Raw genomic sequence first — 19,263 nt, 5'->3', positions numbered from 1 at the left:
TGTGCGCATGCACCACCTGCAGCGCGTGCCTGCGCCACCGCGTCCGGATCGATGTGCGCATGCACCACCTGCAGTGCGTGCCTGCGCCGCCGCGTCCGAATCGATATGCGCATGCGCCGCCGCGTCCGAGTCGGTGTGCGCATGCGCTACCAGCAGCGCGCGACTTCGCCGCCGCGTTCTGCGCGTGCGCCGCTGCCTCCCCGTCAGTGCGCGCGGGCATTCGCGGCGTCGTCGGGTATATTTACTGTTTGAATTTAACGGCCGCCCGGTCGGTCACGTTTAAAAAAAAACTCCATCGGAAGGGGAAAGACGGTGGGGCCGCTCCGGCAGGGGAGTTTTTATTTATTGATGATTGAAGCGTTCGGCGATGAATGGCACCGCGCAGCCGGCGCTGGGCAAGGAGGAGCACGTGCTGAAATTGGGCGAGAGTTTCGAGAAACGGCCCAAGAGCTCGTTTCACACTATCCGCTGTGAGTGAGTGCGGGAGTAGGCCGGAGAGGGAAGCCTGAGGCCTAGCAGCCTGAGGCCGCCAGTATGATATTCAGGCGGGGGAAGACATAGCGAGAGTTCCACTACTAGATATAAAGTGAATGGGGCAGGCGGCTCTGAGAGCTCGGCTTGCGTCTGGCCGAATGCACATTGTTCTTGAGCGACCCTGGAAGCGCTGCCCCCCCACCCCAATCGCCTTCCTTCTGTTGCCCTAGTTACCCCGGGGCAACGTAAGACAACAGGATTTAAAGGGTTAATTTAAATGGCCCCACCCTCCCTTCCGGGTTAGATAAGCTTGGCTTGTAACCCCTTTTAGTTTTAGTAGTTATTTATTAGTGTTGGAAGTAGGCTTACATTAACATTGCAGTGAAGTTACTGTGAAAATCCCCTGGTCGCCACACTATGTTTAGACGGTTCAGCAGCGATCTATTGGTCTTTATATATATATGTAACCTTTCACTTCCTGGGAGTGCCCCCCAAAATGCCTAACAGTATTAGAGACCTAGCAGCTCCAATTTGCACATAGCAAGGTTCCACCATGGGTAATAATAATGACCATCTACTTTCTAGGGTAGCACAGTGGTTAGCGCTGCTGCCTCTCAGCGCCAGGGACCTGGGCTCGATTCCTGGCTTGGGTCACTGTTGATGCGGAGTCTGCATGTTCACCCCCTGCCTGCATGGGTTTCCTCCAGGTGTTCTGGTTTCCTCCTCCATTCTGAAAGATGTGCTGGTTAGGTGCATTGGCCACACTAAATTCTCTGTCAGTTTACTTGAACAAGTGCTGGAGTGTGGCGACTAGGGGATTGTCACACTAATCTCACGTAAGCCTACTTGTGATGCTAATAAATAAACTTTAACAAAAATCTAGTGATGAAAGCAAAATGCTGTAGATCCTGGAAATCTGAAACAAAAACAAAAAATGCTGGAAAATCTCAGCAGGTCTGACAGAATCTGTGGAAAGAGAATAGAACCAATATTTTGTCATCTCTGCTGGAGGGTCACCCTGACTCAATGTAGTTCTATTCTCTCCATAGATGCTGTCAGACCTGCAGAAAGTTTTCAGCATTTTCTGTTTTACTTTCAATATTGGTTGAGGGATTGCGTATTGTGAAAATAGTGATTTTCATTTTACGTTTACCTGAGAAGACGGAGCGGGCTGCAGGTTTCAAGTCCCATGTGCCAGGTGGCAGTTGTCACCGTGAAGAAATTCCTGGGTGTTTACATTGGAGTGTCAGCCTGGATTTTGTGCTCTGCTGGTTTGAGCCCTCAACTGCTGACGTGAAACAAGAGTGCAACTACTCAGACAAGGCTGACTTATCAACCTTTTTCATAAAAAGGATTCCCCAAAAAGTATGAATTGCAATGTTAATGGAATGGATTCATAGATTTTTATTGGGTGTGAGTATCTAGGGATATAGAACATAGTTGGGCAAATGGAGTCGAGGTGGAGAGACATTGGCTACTTATTGGGATGTAATTCCACATGTTGTGAACCCTTTGACTCTAAGTTACCCAGGATTGTTTTCCCAATTGCTGTCCAATGACCCCTGATAGACAAGTGTTGTTGTGTGCAGAACATGGTGCTTTGAGTTGCATTGTCAAATCATTTGTGAATGCTCACTGCTCACGTTCATATGGAAAGACGTAGAGATGAACAGTGATACTTGATCTGTGCAGACTGTCCTTTTTTGATAACTGATGTGTGCATCTCTTTCCTTTCAGATGACTTTAAGCCAGCATCCATTGATACCACTTGTGAGGGTGAGCTGCAGGTTGGAAAAGGTGACCAAGTCACCATAACATTGCCACACATCCCAGTAAGTTCTCATAAATACGGGCTTTGCTCTTGTCAGATTAGAACTCTTTCTATCTCAAATAAGGTTTGATCCACAAAATCTATATATCAGAACTTGAATTTCTTGCTGTTATTTCATCCAGCACCTGATCTTTCCTACTGCCTTTTGACTCTGTTTTATGCTGTTACAAAAGTATCAACTTCACTGCACAACATCAAAAGGAATACTGTAAGTGGAATGTCCAAGGCAACATTTATTTAATTTCAATATATCAAATATCCTTTGTGGCCTCTGAAAATGAAACTTCCTAAATTACTACAAGAAATGAATGTGAAAATGTGCTAGATTCTTGGTCTGGCTAGTCAGTAAAAACTCTGCAATAATTGAAGTTGTAAGGAGCCTTCCTCTAAAAGGTCAGTTTCAGACAGGTATTTGGGGGAAATTTGTCTTCCAAGTGGGCGTCATAAAATATCTTGTTTCTTAAGGAAGCGATGGATGCCAAATAATAAAAGAGAAATTGGGAAGGGTGACCAAAGTATGTTTGACACTGCTCTGGAACTGCCTCTCTAACTTGTTCTGTTTCATTCATTTTAAGAACTTCCTTAAAATTCACCCCTTTGTCCAAGCTTTTGGTCATTCCTCCTGCTATCTTTTGTGAAACATTTTGGGATGGATTTTTTTCTTTTGTTCAAGAATCAGTATAAATGCAAGTTCAAAGGAATGTGCAGGCTGGAGGCAGTTAGAGTCATTGAGAGGTAAAACCATGTAAGTATTTGTGAGAAGGGATCAGATTTTGAACACGGGGCTGAAAGAGATTGGAAATAACGTGATAATGAGCAAATAGAATCTGGTGCAGGACAGAATGTGGGTACCAGAGTCCTGAAAAGTGAAGAGTGGAGCTGTGTTTGATAATGAGGATATTTTTTGAAGAGCTTGTTAAAGTATTGATAGGCCCCTCAGCAGTGGTGGAAAGATGAAGCAGATAATATCTTTTGGAGTTGAAATTCTATTGACATAGTAGTAGTATGAATAGTTTGAAGCTTTGTTGTGGCTCAAATAATGTACCAAAGTTCATCCTGCATTTAGCAGCCAGGGTGTACAATGGAACAAGCAGTAAAAATATAGAAATTATCGACGAGCAAAAAATGATGTTTTTGTGTGTGATCTTCAATTGCAGAGGTTCTGACACTGGATAATCAGTCTGACAGCACTGAAGTGGGCATGATGTCATGGATGGTGGTGAAGAGATAAAGCTGGCATTATCAAAATACATGTGGAAACTGGTCCCATGTCTATGGCTGATGCCTCTGAAGGCATCAGGTAAAATGAGAAAAGGACCAACTATGGACCCATGGGATACTCTAGAGGTGATTGTATGGGGTAGGAAAGAAAGACAGATTCAAATTTATATTGTGCTTTGTGACTTTGGGACACCCCAATGAGCTTTACAGTCAATTTAAGTAATTTTTGAAGTGCAGTTCTTGTTGCAATGCAAGAAATGCTCATGTAATCTGCACACAACAAAGATTCACAAACAGCAATCTGATCATGACTGAGTTTGTGTTGGTTGAAGTGTTGTTTGAGGGATGGGTATTGGTTAGGACACCTAGAAGAACTCTCCCCTTCAAAATAGCAATATGTGGTCTTTTACAGCCACCTGAGAAGGCAGACATCTCCTTCAAAAGATAGCACTGTTACAGTACTACACCACTTCAATATTACAATGGAGTGTTGGTCTAGATCAGGGGTCTCCATACTACGGCCCGCGAGCCACATTCAGCCCGCAGCGGGCCGCATCCAGATCGGAGTTTGGAGACCGCTGGTTTAGATTATGAACTCCATTCAAGAAACCATTGCTAGAGAATAGATACTAGTAATACTGTGAGGCAGAGGGTAGATAACAGGTTGGTTACCCACTTTTGGGATGTCTTGTTTTCACCTGTGGCCTGTGGTTCTCTTGAGTACCTCTAAGGATTTATTGCTGTCACCACAGCTGGGTTTTAGCATGATTCTTGTTATCTAAACAGAAAAAGACAGAATGTTATTAGGCAAATTATTAGGCAATATCAGTTTCATGAAGCAAGTTAAAGGACTCCTCAATTACTATTGCACAAAGATACAATTGGAAACTAGCAGGTTTATTATGCCTAATGCCCACTTAGCAACAGCCCAGGCTGGTATATTTGGAATTGAACACATGGGAAGTTATGGTACCATTGCATCTTGAAATAATATGCTGAGCCTTAATGAAAGTGATACTCAAGTTGAGCAAGTTACATCACTGAACAGTGAAATCGTGTGAAGAAAATAATTTGTAGAGAGGGAACATACATGTATTACTGTGTTTTATAGTTTCTGTTTGTGTTGTCGGCTGCAAGTATGTTTAATTATTTGCTAAAAACCTCTTAATTTGTGTTAATTTAATAATTCCATTAACTGTATTAAAAAACAGAATAGGATCAAAGGGCTAAATTGCCTATTCTTGGTCCTAGCTCTTATGAGTTCTTATTTTGGATTATTGCTGGATCATCTAATAATTCGAATCAGGCAATGCCCATAACAGTAAAGTTGTAATTTTGTGCAAAAATTGGTAATTCTTTGTTGCTTTATCAAAATGAAGGGTACACTTCACTGATATGCAAAATTTCTATCTTTTCAGTATTTAAATAAATTGGAATGAAATACCTGCCTGAGTACTAGCATAAAGGAAGATGATTGTGATTTTTGAGGGTCAATCATCTAAGTCCCTGGATACAAAGAACAAAATCAGCCCGGGAAACAGGCCCTTTGGCCCAACGAGCCCGCGCCGCCATCTCAACACCACCAATCCACCTCTCTACCCATGACCCCTATCTAATGTTTTATGGCCATCCAGATTGAGAGAAACTGATTTAGGGACAATTTATTCCTGCCAATCAGCCTAACAGTACATCTTTGGGGTGTGGGAGGAAACCAGAGCACCCAGAGAAAACCCACGCAAGCACGAGGAGGATGCGCAAACTCCCACAGACACCGGCCCAAATCCATGTGTCTGTACAGCAATCAGCAATAGTCACTGAGCTGTCATCTTGCCCAGTATCTTGTCCAGTTTAGGCACACACTAACGACATGAAGCACTAGGCCAATCTCGAACAACCAAGAGCAGCCCCAGTACGACCCATCGCGTGTATGCCCCTCGTTGGACATGAGGTGGACCGACTTAAAACCTGTGAATGAAAGAGAAAAAAAAAACATTATTATCATATTACACCCATTTACATTACCAGGGACGCCCCAATGCTAATGACCCTTATTTAAAAGGTTCTCCTATATCCACCCATCTCCAACTCAGTCATGTGCCTGTCTAAGTTACTCTTAAAGGACTCTAGCGTGTTTGCCTCCACCACCTTACTTGGCAGAGCATTCCATACCCCCACTACCCTCTGTGTGAAAAACCTCCCTCTAATATCTGTGTTGTACCGCTCCCCCCTCACCTTAAGTCCATGGCCCCTTGTCCTACGTGTCAATTATAGGAAATAGCTTACCTCTGTTTACTCTATCTATACCCTTCATAATCTTATATACCTCTATTAGATCCCCCCTCATTCGGCTGCAGAGAGTTCCCCAGGATAGTATCATAGGCCCAACCATCTTCAGCTGCTTCCCCAATTACACTCAACTTGAACTTTTCAGGAGTAGACTAGTAAACGTTTTTCCAAATCAATGTTGGTATTTTTATTAAAATATAAAGATAAAATGTCTTTACCATTCCATGTAAGATGTATTTACTGAAGTAGGGAATATCTAGGAGCTTTGTTAAAGTATGGTGCAATATTTGGAGAATACAGTGATATTGTTTTGCCAATTTGAACTCTGATATAAGCCAGAGTAAAGCAGAACTGCAGTAATATCTGGTTTCTTTATCAGGGCTCTACTCCTCCAATGACTGTTTTCAAAGGTAATAAAAGACCATATCAGAAGGATTGTGTACTTATCATTAACCATGATACTGGGGAATTTGTGCTTGAAAAACTGAGTAGCAGTATACAGGTGAAGAAAACCAGGTGAGACTACAAACTGTTTTTAAATTGAATTGAATAATTGTTTTTGTGACTGATAATGTACTATTTCTATACATTGGTTTGTAATCCCATATTTTTCTGATTTACACCTATACAAAATTTTTATAATCAGATTAACAATAATCAATAAAAATACATTAGCATTTATGGAATCTTTGAACTTTATCACATAAAAGAAGGCTATTGAACTCTTCATATCCATGCTAACTCTCAAAGACCTGACTTATTCCTTGGGGGTCTGACCTGATGCTTGTTACATTTTTAATTTATTCTCCTAACAATCGCCCTTTTGTACTTTCAGAACTTAGGGACACAATGCACTGAATGATCACCTCTGGAACTATAAATTCAATAACTATAAAATGCTCAATTTCTAAGATTTCTGCAGATATCGGGCAGGTTGCCATTTAATATTTTTAAATATCAGAATAGTGAAAAGCACTTAAAGCTCACCAGATAATTTTATGGGCATAGGTTTTAAATTCTTTCACAGGATGTTGAGGTTGCTGGCTGGACCCGCATTTATTGACCATCCCTAATTACCCTTGAGAAGGAGGTGGTGATCTGCTTTCCTGAACCATTGCAGTCCATGTGTGTACCACATTTGGGGAATTCTAGGATTTTGACTCAGCAACACTGAAGAAACTGATATAGTACCTAGTCAAAATGATGTGTGGCTTGACAGAGAACTTGCAGATGGAGGTGTTTCAGTGCATCTGCTGCTCTTGTTCTTTTTGGTCATAAAGGTTATAGGATTGGATGGTACTGTTGACAGAATCTTGGTGAGTTGCTGCAGTCTATTTCATAGAATCATGGAATCCCTACAGTACAAAAGGAGGCATTCGGCTCATCAAGTCCGTACTGACCATAATTCCACCCAGGGTCTATTCCCGTAACCCCCCCACATTTACCCTGCTAATCTTCTGATACTAAGGGGCAATTTAGCATGGCCAGTCAACCTAACCTGCACATCTTTGGACTGTGGGAGGAAACTGGAGCACCGTGAGAAAATCCATACAGACATGGGGAGAAAGTGCAAACTCCACCCAAAGTGACCGAGCCCAAATTGAACCTGGATCCCTGACACTGACAGGCAGCAATGCTAACCATTGTGCCATCCTATTTTGTACACACTGTTGACACTGTGTCAGTGGTAGAGGGAATGAATGTTGAAGGTGGTGGATGGAGTGCCTTGTCGTGGATGGTGTCAGTCTTCTTGAGTGTTCTTGGACTTGCAATCAGTCAGGCGAATTGAGATTGTTCCATTATATGTCTGATTTGTGCCTTGTAGATAGGCGATAGGTTTTGGGACAACAAGAGTTGAGTTACTCATCACAGAAATCCCAGCCTCTGATCTGCTCTTATAGCCATTGTACATCTTGTAATTTCTGGTCCGTGGTAACTCCCAGGATTATGAAAGTGGGGGAGTCAGCAATGGCTATGCCATTGAATGTCATGGGAAATGATTGGGTTTTCTTTTGCTGGAGATGGTCATTGCCTGGCACTTGTGTAGCGTGAATATTATTTGCCACTTATCACTCCAAGCATGAATATTGTCCATGTCTTACTGATATGGATGCAGATGGCTTCAGTATCTGAGGAGTTGCAAATGGTTGGGCATAAGACACTATCCTGAGCAATTCCTGCAGTTATATCCAAAGAGTTAGATGAGTGACCTCCATAAATGACAATCATCTTCATTTGTGCTAGGTATGACTCCAGTTAGTGGAGTGTTTTCACCCTGATTCTCATTGACGTCAATTTTGCTCTGACTCTTTGATGTTGCTGAGTCAAATGCTGCCTTAATGTCAAGGGAAGTCACCTCTGTTACTTCACCTCTTTAGTTCAGCTCTTTCGTTCATGTTTGAACTAAGGCTATAATGAAGTCCAGAGCAGTTCAGCTCTTTTGTTTATGTTTGATTCAAGGCTGTAATGAGTTTGGGAACTGAATGGGCCTAACAGAACCCAAAATGAGTGTCAGTGAGTAGGTTATTTTTGCTGATTGATAGCACTGTTATGTTAAATTATCCAGCTGAGTTCTGCAGGTTCTCCGAAGACAATTTTTTTTTTAGCCAAAGACACACAGTAATTTAATGGATCATGTGGCTGTAGTGAGTGGTTTCTCCTCTTGGCAATATAAATTGAAGATTTTTGTTGGAAACAAAAGCACAATTAAACTGAATTTCAACTGACCTTTCTAAGTGCCAGTCCAGTTTTTTTTTATTCATGGGATGTGGGTGTTGCTGGTTGGGCCAGGATTTATTGCCCATCGCTAATCGCCTTTGAACTGAGTGGCTAGCTGGACCATTTCAGAGGGTATTTAAGAGTCAACCACATTGTTAGGCCAGACTGAGTAAGGATGGCAGATTTCCTTCCCTGAATAACATTAATGAATGAACATTAATTAACCAGATGGGTTTTTATGATAATCGACAGTCATTAGACTTTTAATTCCAGCTTTTTTAATAATTTAATTCAAATTTCACCACCTGCCAGGATTCAAACCCTGGTCCATGGAGCATTTTCCAGGGTCTCCAGATTACGAGTCCAGTGACAGTATCTGTACGTCACTCTGTATTGCATTCAAGTTCTTTTTAAAAAAGAAATGAGGCTTGAAATGTAAATGTGAATTTCGTAAGAATTTGAAACAGTTTGTAAATGCTTGAGTTTTGGCAATATTGCACAATTAAACGCACAACAAATTCTTGAATCTTTTCTGGTTGAATTATTTTATCTTCTGTTACCGCCTGTGTTTTCTATGGCATAATCATGAGAAATTTTACAGGAATGATGCTAGAAAACCATTCTAACACTTATGGGAGGCAAGTTTTTCACTGATGTATTTGTGCCATTGCTGATCACTACTTGAGTTACTCCTGGAAAATGTGATTATGAACATTGGGTGAAGATACAAATATATTTGTTTTGAGGCTTTCCACAACTAATTAGCCTCCTGACATTCAGTGTTTGGGCTCGTACATGAAGAATAGCAACTTTGAGAGCTTTTGGTGTTCCTCGTAGATTCACAGAATCGCTACATGCAGCAGGATGCCAGTCAGCCCATCAAGTCTGCACTGACTTTCCGACAGGTCATCCTACTCAGATATTTTTTATTGAATTCAAATTCCACCATTTGCCGTAATGGAATTTGAACCTAGGTCCTCAGCTGAGTTTCTGGATTAATAGTCTAGTGATAATATCACTAGGCCATCACCTCCCCAGATCATCCTACCCAACCCTATCTCCATAGCCCCATGTATTTGCCCCATTAATGGCCCTAATCTAGGACACTAAGGGGCAATTTAGCATGACCAATCCACCCAACCTGCACATCTTGTGGGAGGAAACAGGAGCGTAGATGATGGGAGAATGTGCAAACTTTACACAGTCACCCATGGTCAGAATTGAATCTGAGTCCCTGGCACTGAGACAGCAAGGTGCCATTGTGCTGCCTCTGGAACTATGCTCTATCCAGGATTGTTCAGGAAATGAAATAAACAAAAATGGACTTGATAAATAAGAAATTGGAACTTTTTTTCTTCATGATCCACTTGTTCAGTATAATAGAGTAAGATGTATTAATTCTATTTTCTACTGAACCTGTTTTTGAGTTGGTAATGTGGAAGGTTTTCTTGTAACTATCTAATGATTGATTTCTCAACACACCTTAATCGTCAATTACTAATAATTGTTTCAGAGCTGAAGGGAGCAGTAAAATCCAGGCTCAGTTGGAGTCGCAAGCCGTACGAAGATCTCAACCTTCTGCGCAGTTTAGAGCCCCAAATAAGCCATGTCCTGGGCCGAAAACGTCTCCTTCAAAGGACAATCCATCACCTGAACCACAGCTCGATGACATAAAAAGAGGTATACAAACAAAAGATCTGTGTGGATGCAAACATGAAAATGTTTGGGAGCAGGAAAAATTATTTGATGTGACAAGCTCCAACTGCTTGTTCCAATGTTTTACAGTTTAGTGTATATCTTCTATCCTGTTCCTCCTCCCAAAATGTATGACCTTGCGTTTCTCTTTGGTTTATCCATATGCTCTGCCGACAAACCTGTTTGTCTTTCCCAAATAGTTTACAGTCTTCAGTGTTGACTAAGCTTCCCATTCTGGGCCACCTGTACATTTTGATATAAATCTGAGTCCAAGTCGTTCGTACACATATATTGATAAATAAGTATGCTGAAGAAGTGACCAATTTGGATAGATCAGGAAATGCAATATTGATGAAATTTCAGACGGCTTTCAATCAGTTATCTTGTAAACAATCTGTTACAAAATTTCAAGTCTGATATAAGAGCAATTGTAGCTGCGTAGATGGAGAGTTGGCTGATGAACAGGAAACGGAGAGGGAGACTAAGTGGATGTTCCTTGAATTTGAGGAGAGTTAAAAATAGTATTCCCCATGAGCCAATATAAGTAAAAGGTTTGGCTAGTTTGGTATGGTTGTCAGACTTCAGGAGGCCCTGGACAGGTGAAAGGAATGAACAGATTGACAGATTCAAATTATAATGGAGAAGTTTGTTTTGTTTTATAAAATAGTATGCATTCATTGGAAAGTTATAAAATATATGCAGCAACAGAAAGACCTAGAGGTTCTTTTAAAGTATACATTCAGCTAAATAGTTATAAAAGGCCAGTAACATTTTGGGTTTTATAAATTGGAGCAGAGAGACAATGATAAATAGTTACAAGACAATAGCAAACTACAGTTGCACACAGGATGCAAATTTTTGGTACCCCCTTATATAAAACATATTTAAGTCATGGAAGCAGACAACATAGATCCACCAGAATGTTACCAAGAATGAGAACTTAATAGTGATGGGGACATACTTGAGATAAAAGCGAAGTACTGTGGATAATGGAAATTTGAAATGAAAACAAAAGTGCTGGAAAAACTCAGTGGGTTTAGCAGAGAGAGAAACAGTTAACATTTTGAGTTCATATGACTTCTTTGGAACTCCAAATACTTGGACCGTTTCTGATAGAACAGAGTGGATAAAAAAGAGACTTTAATTATGTTTTTAAATTTTGAAGAATTTTGACTATTTCCTCATTGAGGGTCATCAAGTTAAAATTTATCATTGATAATTTAAGAGTTAGAGCTTGGAATGCTTTACTGCAGCAAGTTGCTGAGGCAAAGATCGCTGAATCTTTTAAAAGAAAGTGGATCATTATTTGGAGTTGAGTAAGATTTTTGGCTCTTGAGAAAGAGATTTGGGACAGTGGGATTATTTCAGGCAACGGTCAAGTACAAATATGATGAGTCTCTTTCTGGTCTGTACATCTCTCTCATTTAGCCACCACTGTTTCTACTCTTCAGCCCAACTATTCATTTGTTTCACCATCCACTCTTTGTGTAAATGTTTGAGGCACAGGAACAGACTTTTCAGTACCTTAGTTCTGTTTCTCCTTTGTGCTAGATCATGGCAGATTGGTATCTTAATTCCATTTACCACCTTGGTTCTACACCTCTTGCTTAACAAAACTTCTAAAAAAATGTAAAACTTTGATTGTTTGATCTAGCCTCAATAGCTACTTGGGAGTGGCAGTTCCAGATTTCTACTACCTTTAATGCCAACATGTTATTACCTTGTTTGCATTATAATGTAATCTTGTAAAACAAATAATATCCTCCTCATACAATGGTGAACATGGAGTCTAACTCTATTTTTATGCAGTATTTTTGCTTTTTTACTTGTACTATTTATCCATGCTGGTGCAACTCAGTAGTTTGTTTTGCCTTATTTTACTGCAAACATGCGCAATTTGTTCTAATTTTTCTAATTTAAGAGAATCGCAAATCTCTTCTATATGCTCCGTCATGATTGAATTCAGAATGCATTCAGTTCCTTGTTTACATGCTAATTTTTACAACTGTCAGCGTTCAACTCCATGCACCATCTATTTTCCCATTTTCCAAAAGCTTCAAATCTTTCTAAATTTATTTGTGCTTAAATATGCTTCCACTACTTTAGTGTCATCTACAAATGCAACCTTGACTTCGTTTCCATTGTAGATTGGCGTATTTTCTGTGATTTCAACTTCTTAAGGAGCAGAAATAGTGAATCCTTTTGTTTTCAGAAAGAAGCTGTGTGTGAATAAATAGTTCTATTTATTTTTGCAAAAGGAGTTCATTATCTTTTCCTCCTATTGATAGCTGTAACTACTACAGGCATTTTTATTCCTTAAAACATATCACTTGTTCTATTTACTACAGGTGATGAGAATTACACAGGAATGACAAGGTGGTTGTCTGTGAATTTCAGCAATGTGTTGCTTTATGATGTATGGCATGAAAGGGGAAAAAGGACAGATTTTTAAATGTGCTTGAGCATTTATAGTTTTAAATTGTTTTTTGTTGTATTGCGTTCTTCCCTATACAAGAATTTTAATGCAAAACAAGGCACAATGTCTAAGAAAGATTGAGTTCCATCTCTTTAAAGAAAGCCAGTGAATTTAGAGCTGGTATCTTACCTTAATAGTTTCTTTTCCTCTCCATCCTTATAGAATTGAGAGCTGAAGTTGATATTATTGAACAAATGAGTAGCAGCAGTAGTTCCTCAGATTCAGGAAGTTCCTCTGGCAGTGACGACAGCTCTAGCAGTGATGTGGAAAATGAAGCTCACCCTTCCTCTACACCACCGCAGATGCAACCCCAACAACAACCCCAATCCCAACCCCAGCAACAGCAGCCGCAACAGCCATACCAGCAGTACAGTAACAGAAATGCCGCCACGAATGGCACCAGCAGACCAGGAAGCAATCAGCTTATGAGCACACTGAGTAAGTACGCTGTACTTATTTGCATTCTTCATGCGGTTGTGAGATAATTTTCTACCAAGTTTATGTTCTACTTTCCTTCTGTGCAATACGTGTTTGTAACTAGATGCGTGGCTCTCAAGTATTCAATATCAAACAAAGATAAAGCCTGTTGCTGCCAATGTGAGAATGTTTGTTTATGGCAGAAATGCCCAAAACTGTTGGTTATTGCAAGGGGTATTGCCCACATTCTGCTGTGATCACACAGTTTTCAAGAATATCTGAAAAGGTTAATGGTATCTTCAATTCTTAGCCAAAGGCAACTTTCATCTTCTCGTAGAATCCTATAGTGCAGAAGGAGGTCATTTGACCCATCAAGTCTGCACCGACCACAATCCCACCCGTTTCCCCACATATTTACCCTGCTAATAGACACTAGAGTCAATTTAGCACGGCAATCAACCTAACCTGCATATCTTTGGAGTGTGGGAAGAAACCAGGGCACATGTAGGAAACTCGCTCTATTTGGGAATATAAGCAATGAAAATAAACTTCCATCAAATAGCTGTAATTTTGATGATTTCATTAACACCATTATTTTTATGTGCAGTTAAACATTTATATTTATTATTTTTGTTTTGCTTAATTGGATATACAGAGGAATTTGCCCTGGCTTTCTTCATAAGACTATAAGTAACATATCTCATTAAGACCTGCATGTTTCTAAACCTATGCAGAATTTGACAAAAGTAGAGATATGTATAAAATATTAATAAATATTCAACATCATAAAAGTTATCAAAAGGTATTTTATTAATTTTTAATCATTGGAATGTTTGCAACCAACTCTTCAGCCAAAAATTGCAGAAGGCCCAGGCCTGGCATAAGATGGCAACCAGCCAAAAATAAATGCAGCCTATAATGCAGGGACTTAAAGAATTGCTTTGTTTTTCAAAAGCTATTACAATAAAATCCAGTTTTTATTATAACAGAAGCCAAAGACAGCATGCATGTAGCTCAGTGTTAAGATCAGTCTGATGGTGGTGTATCTATTCACTCCACCTGTCAGTATTATTAATTTTCAGCAGCTGGATTGATTGCCTCTTGTTGCAAGCTGCCGGCTGTCATGGCTCCTGTGCATTTGGTTATTAGATACAGTCAATAATTGGGTCGTGTTGAGCACTTTTACTTAGCATTTCTGTGTCTACATTGTCGTATTTAATTCAGTGGAGCTGTGCCAGCTTGACAATCTCAACAACAAAGAGAGAGGTCCTGATGACTGCAAGTCAGTGTTGTGGCTGTTTTGCAGACAACCTGAACTTGGGTGGTGTGAGCTGGCACACTAGCTACAATGTAGCAGATTGGGATGCTCCCAATGATGGGTTCTGCATTCAATCTCAAGCCTTACAGATGTCACTGAGCTGTTACCACTATTTCATGCTCCCTATTATAAATAGGATACAAAGGGCATTGCTATCAGGCATGAAATGAGATCACATTTTAATTTTGATGGACCCCCTTTAAACCTCACAGACCCATAGGGGGCACTGTTCCCCTGGGTGAGATCTCTATCCTACAAAACTTGTGAACAATACGACACTAACACTTTGCTGTGGATACATTAGTTTCCATCTAATTCTTAGGTAGTATTGCCATTGAAATGCATAGCACAATGAATAGTTGGCTGTTTTAGGTTTTTCTTCTAATTATAGAATAGCTTATTCCTGAAAATCCTCCTTCCAAGATTTGGGCTTCTACCATGAGCTCCACATCCCATTGGCAGAAGTCTCATGGGATCCTCCCCATAATTTGCCTGTTGACCTCCAGGCTGTCTGATCTTCATAGACCCAAATCCATTGAGCTGCCTTCTTGCTGTCCTTTACAGGTGGGCAGCTAGCTGGCTGGCAGGATTCTAGTAAGGCCTAGTTTTTAAAGTGGATTCTGTCTCTTGAGCAGCTCACAGGCCGGTGACCTGGCCAGTACTTAATATTGCCCTTATAGAAGAGGATTACCTGGAAAGTAAAAATAGATGTGAATGGCTATATAAAGGTTGCTTGCTGTATATAACATGAACCTTTATTTTTAGGAAATGATTTGCAATTGAGTGAATCTGGAAGCGACAGTGATGATTGAAGTTTTAAGAAAATGGACCACAACCTCCACAATGACCTAACACGGAGATGACATTGGTGTAGAAGTTTGCTGATCCTGATTTTACTGTTTAAAAACTCGTTGTGTGTCCTTACTGCAGTTTTGATATCAGATGTGTGAGTGTTGAGTGATTAATGCAGTGTGTTTTATTTTAAAAATATATTTAACTGCTTTTTAAAGTTAAACTAGAAAAATTTGGTTTACTTGTATATTTTGTCAAGTATTCTAATTAATTTTTCTGAGACTTTATTGATCAAATATATTTTAAATGGACCGAACCGCCAAGCTTAAATGTTCAGAATTGAAGCTGCAGCCAAGTAGAAATAGATTTCAATTATGTATAAAGGCATTGTTTACATATTAATATGAATCATACAGCAAGTTTATATATCAGAACAGATATCACACAATGCAGAAACCAAACAATTCTCTGGAAGTGCTAATGTCCCACAAATACCAAAGTGTTTGTGAAATGACTTATATTAAGATGGGTAGTTCATGATGGTTAATGATATAAATCTTTATTGGATACTAGCCTAAAGTCTTTATTGACTACACTGTGCACGCTAAACTTTATATAAATCAACAGCAGGATTGTTTCCTATTTTTTAATTTTCTTTGTGAAAATGGTGCTATACTGGGTTTTAATTTTCAGCAAAGCCTTTTGGGCATGATGATCTGACATATAATAACAATGTGAATGAAATACATCTTGAACAGCATTAGCATATTTTTCTTTCATGTAAGAATATGTTTGAGACTGAACAGTATATTGACTGAGCCCTCCACCCATCTTGCAATGTTAGTGTTTCCAACATGAAATGGGTTTTTCTTACTGTTTAAGCAGTTCAGTGAAAAATGCTGTAATGTATGTCCAGAATACTTTCTTGAATTTCTCTCATTTGATATTTTTGAATTTTGTGTGCATAAACTAGAGAACACATTCCTGTTAATGTCTGATGCAATTTTGTCCTCTCCCTGCTTGCAATCACTGTACATTGCTCCTAGCCCTGATGAATGGGCTGGTGAACTGTCCCCAGACCTCTGCCATAGCATTCAGTAAACAGGCACTGAAAGGTATTGGGTGGAGGAGAGGGTGCTTCATATGTTTTACTTTTCTATTTTTGCATAATTTTTCATCACTTCCTCCAGACAACTCATCTAAGGTAAGAACCTCAGTATGCAGGGTTTATGATTTGCACCCACTTGTAAGTGTGAAATATCATTCACGGTTTCCAAATGAAACAGCAATACGTAGGTGAAATAAAGCGTGCAGCAAGATCTTTATACATATAGGAAATTAATATTTAATGTTTTCTAATAAGATTGATGTGTAAGACCATAAGCCTTAATGCATCAGCCTGTCAAACTGTGAACGGAATAACTTGCACGTTAACGTGACATGTCACTGGATAATTAAGCCAAATAGTAAATTGCAAAATGAAATGACTAATTGAGAGGAATAATCTGATCTCCCCATGACACTGAAATTTTGTTTCTCTCCACTCAGTTTTCCGATTCCCGCTTTTCTTCCTTCTCCATATCTAATTATCCTTTGAAGTCTATTCACAGTGACTTTCATAGCCATTTTTGTTTAAATTTATTCCATAAATCAAGGAGAAAGTTTTTGCCTCAAATATTCAGTATCCCCTTGTTTACGCATTCCTTTATCAACACATTTGATAATCAATGTTTCCATGCCATATCAAAGGTGATAATATTCTTCCTGTGATTAGAGGACCATTGCTATGGATAGTTCTGTTGATGGGTCTGCTCAACAACTTGAAGATTTATACATCTCTCTGCCAGTGTAATCCTGTACCATTTTCCAGCAACCATGCACCAACTTGATGGATTCAAAAATGTATCCATATTCACTCCAGATTTCTTTTTTATGTTTAGATTTCTTTCATGATCAGCATGCTGTAGGATGTTCTGTTTTAATGTTTACCCTCTTATCCCTCTGACTACTGTGTGTGTAGTTTAATACAGCAGCTATGTATGTATAGCTAATATCATTGATCAATATTAAAGAACTTTAATCAGAATTGCAGTGTGGCATGGTGGTACGGTGCTTAGCACTGCTGCCTCAAGCTCCAGAGACCTGGGTTCGATTCCCAGCTTGAGTCACTGTCTGTGAGGGGTTTGCATGTTCTCTCTGTGTCTGCGTGGGATTCCTCTGGATGCTCTGGTTTCCTCCCACAGTCCAAAGATGTGCAAGTTAGGTGCATTGGCCATGCTGAATTGTCCCTTAGTGTCTCGGGTTGCATAGGTTAGAGGAATTAACGGGGTAAATATGTGGGCTTATGAGGGTGAGGTCTTGGTGGGCGCAGACCAGATGGGTCGAATGGTCTCCTTTGCTCTGTAGGGTTTCTAGTATTTAAAAGTATTCTCTCAAGATGAGATCAGGTTGGTTAACAGCATTCTTTGTCCAAATCTATCCTGTGTTTATATTTCATAGTTCTATCCATCACAGTGATGGCCTGTTATCCTGAGACAGTGCCCCCATGTTTAAGATTCCCCAACCAACAGAAACAATCAGCATTTACCCAATCAAGTCCATTCAGAATTTTGTAGATTGCAATTAGATCACCTCTGATTCTTCTGGAGTCCAGAGAATATAAGCCTAATTTATGTATAGGCCAATTCATTCATCCAAGGGGCTTATTTAGTGAACTTTCACACTATTGTCTCAAATGCAAATGCATCTTTAAATGTGAAGACCAACACTACATAGCACTCTAGATTCAGTCTCATCAAAATCCTGTACAACTGTTGCAAGACTTCTTTATTCTTTTGCTCTTATCCCCTTGCTATAAAGGCCAGTATGCCATTTGTCTTCCTAATTACTTTATGCATCCTTGTCAAAAACACCTAAATCTGATCATCAATGCCATACCTTGCTCATCTTTTAATTATTCTGCTTTTCATTATGACAAAGTGACTAACTTCACTCTTTCCTACATTATACTCCATCTGCCACCTTGTTGCCCATTCACCTAACCTTTCTATACTCTTTGTAACCTGTGTCCTTCCCACAGCTTACCTTTCTGACTAGCCTAGTATTGGCAGCAAACTTTGATACATTACCCTCTGACTCTCCATATAAGTCATTGATATGGATTGAGGAACAGCTGAGGACCCAGCACTGATCCTTTTTCTGCCAACTTGAAAAAAACCCAGTTTATGCCCATTCCCTGTTTTCAATTTGTAAATTAATGCCCCATCCATGTTAATAACTAATCCTATGAGTCCTTATTTTACCTATTGACCTTTTGTGTAGAACCTTATTGAATCATAGAATCCTTACAGTGCAGAAGAAGGCCAATCGGCCCATTGAGCCTGCAAGACAACAATCCCACCCTATCACCATCACCCCATGTATTTTATCCTGGTAGTCTTCCTGACACTAAGGGGCAATTTAGTATGGCCAATTAACCTAACCTGTACATCTTTAGAGTGTGGAAGGAAACCAGAGCACCTGGCAGAAACTCACACAGACATGGGGAGAATATGCAAACTCCATACATGGTGACCCGAGGCTGGTACAGGGAGACAGCAGTGCTGACCACTATGCCATCATGCTGCCCTCAAATGCCTTTTGGAAATCCAAATTTGGTATATTGCATCTATTGGTTCCCCTTATCTTTCCTATTAGTTACAGCCTCAAAACAACTGTTACATTTGTTAAACAAGATTTCCCTTTAGTAAAATCATGCTGAGGTGTTCTAATCATGCTGTACTTTTTGAAGCTTTGAATAAGCAGCTGATCTAGCAGCTCGTGTGTGAGAAGTGGGAATATATTGAATAGTGTGGACAGTTAAGTAGCAGGTTGGTACCCTAGTTGATGTGGAACTGGAGTCATATACAGATCAGATTTTGTATGTACTGCACATGTTTGGATTTATTATTGTCACATATAGTGGTATACAGTGAAAAGTACTGTTTCTTGCCTGCTACACAGACAAAGCATACTGTTCATAGAGAAGGAAAGGAG

The 19,263-nt window shown here is 39.8% G+C and overlaps 1 protein-coding gene across 1 annotated transcript; it reads left to right on the top strand.

Annotated features, from left to right (window-relative positions):
- Positions 1–224: 224 nt before the first annotated feature.
- On the top strand, positions 225–16,219 carry eaf1 (ELL associated factor 1). Its single transcript, XM_080203322.1, has 6 exons — positions 225–470; positions 2,212–2,306; positions 6,192–6,328; positions 10,044–10,210; positions 12,864–13,139; positions 15,202–16,219. The coding sequence occupies exons 1-6, from the start codon at positions 368–370 to the stop codon at positions 15,246–15,248; spliced, it is 825 nt and encodes a 274-aa protein (XP_080059448.1). The 5' UTR covers positions 225–367; the 3' UTR covers positions 15,249–16,219.
- Positions 16,220–19,263: the final 3,044 nt, after the last annotated feature.

This window comes from Carcharhinus amblyrhynchos, chromosome 2 (assembly GCF_965287045.1).
Source record: "Carcharhinus amblyrhynchos chromosome 2, sCarAmb.v2.hapA, whole genome shotgun sequence".
In the NCBI taxonomy this organism is placed as follows: Eukaryota; Metazoa; Chordata; class Chondrichthyes; order Carcharhiniformes; family Carcharhinidae; genus Carcharhinus; species Carcharhinus amblyrhynchos.
This window is presented reverse-complemented; position numbering and strand designations above follow the sequence as displayed.

Coding starts and splice junctions, on each gene's coding strand:
- eaf1 (XM_080203322.1), top strand. CDS start 368: ATGAATGGCACCGCGCAGCCGGCGCTGGGCAAGGAGGAGCACGTGCTG. Junction 2,307..6,191: donor TAACATTGCCACACATCCCA/GTAAGTTCTCAT, acceptor TTTCTTTATCAG/GGCTCTACTCCTCCAATGAC. Junction 13,140..15,201: donor TCAGCTTATGAGCACACTGA/GTAAGTACGCTG, acceptor CTTTATTTTTAG/GAAATGATTTGCAATTGAGT.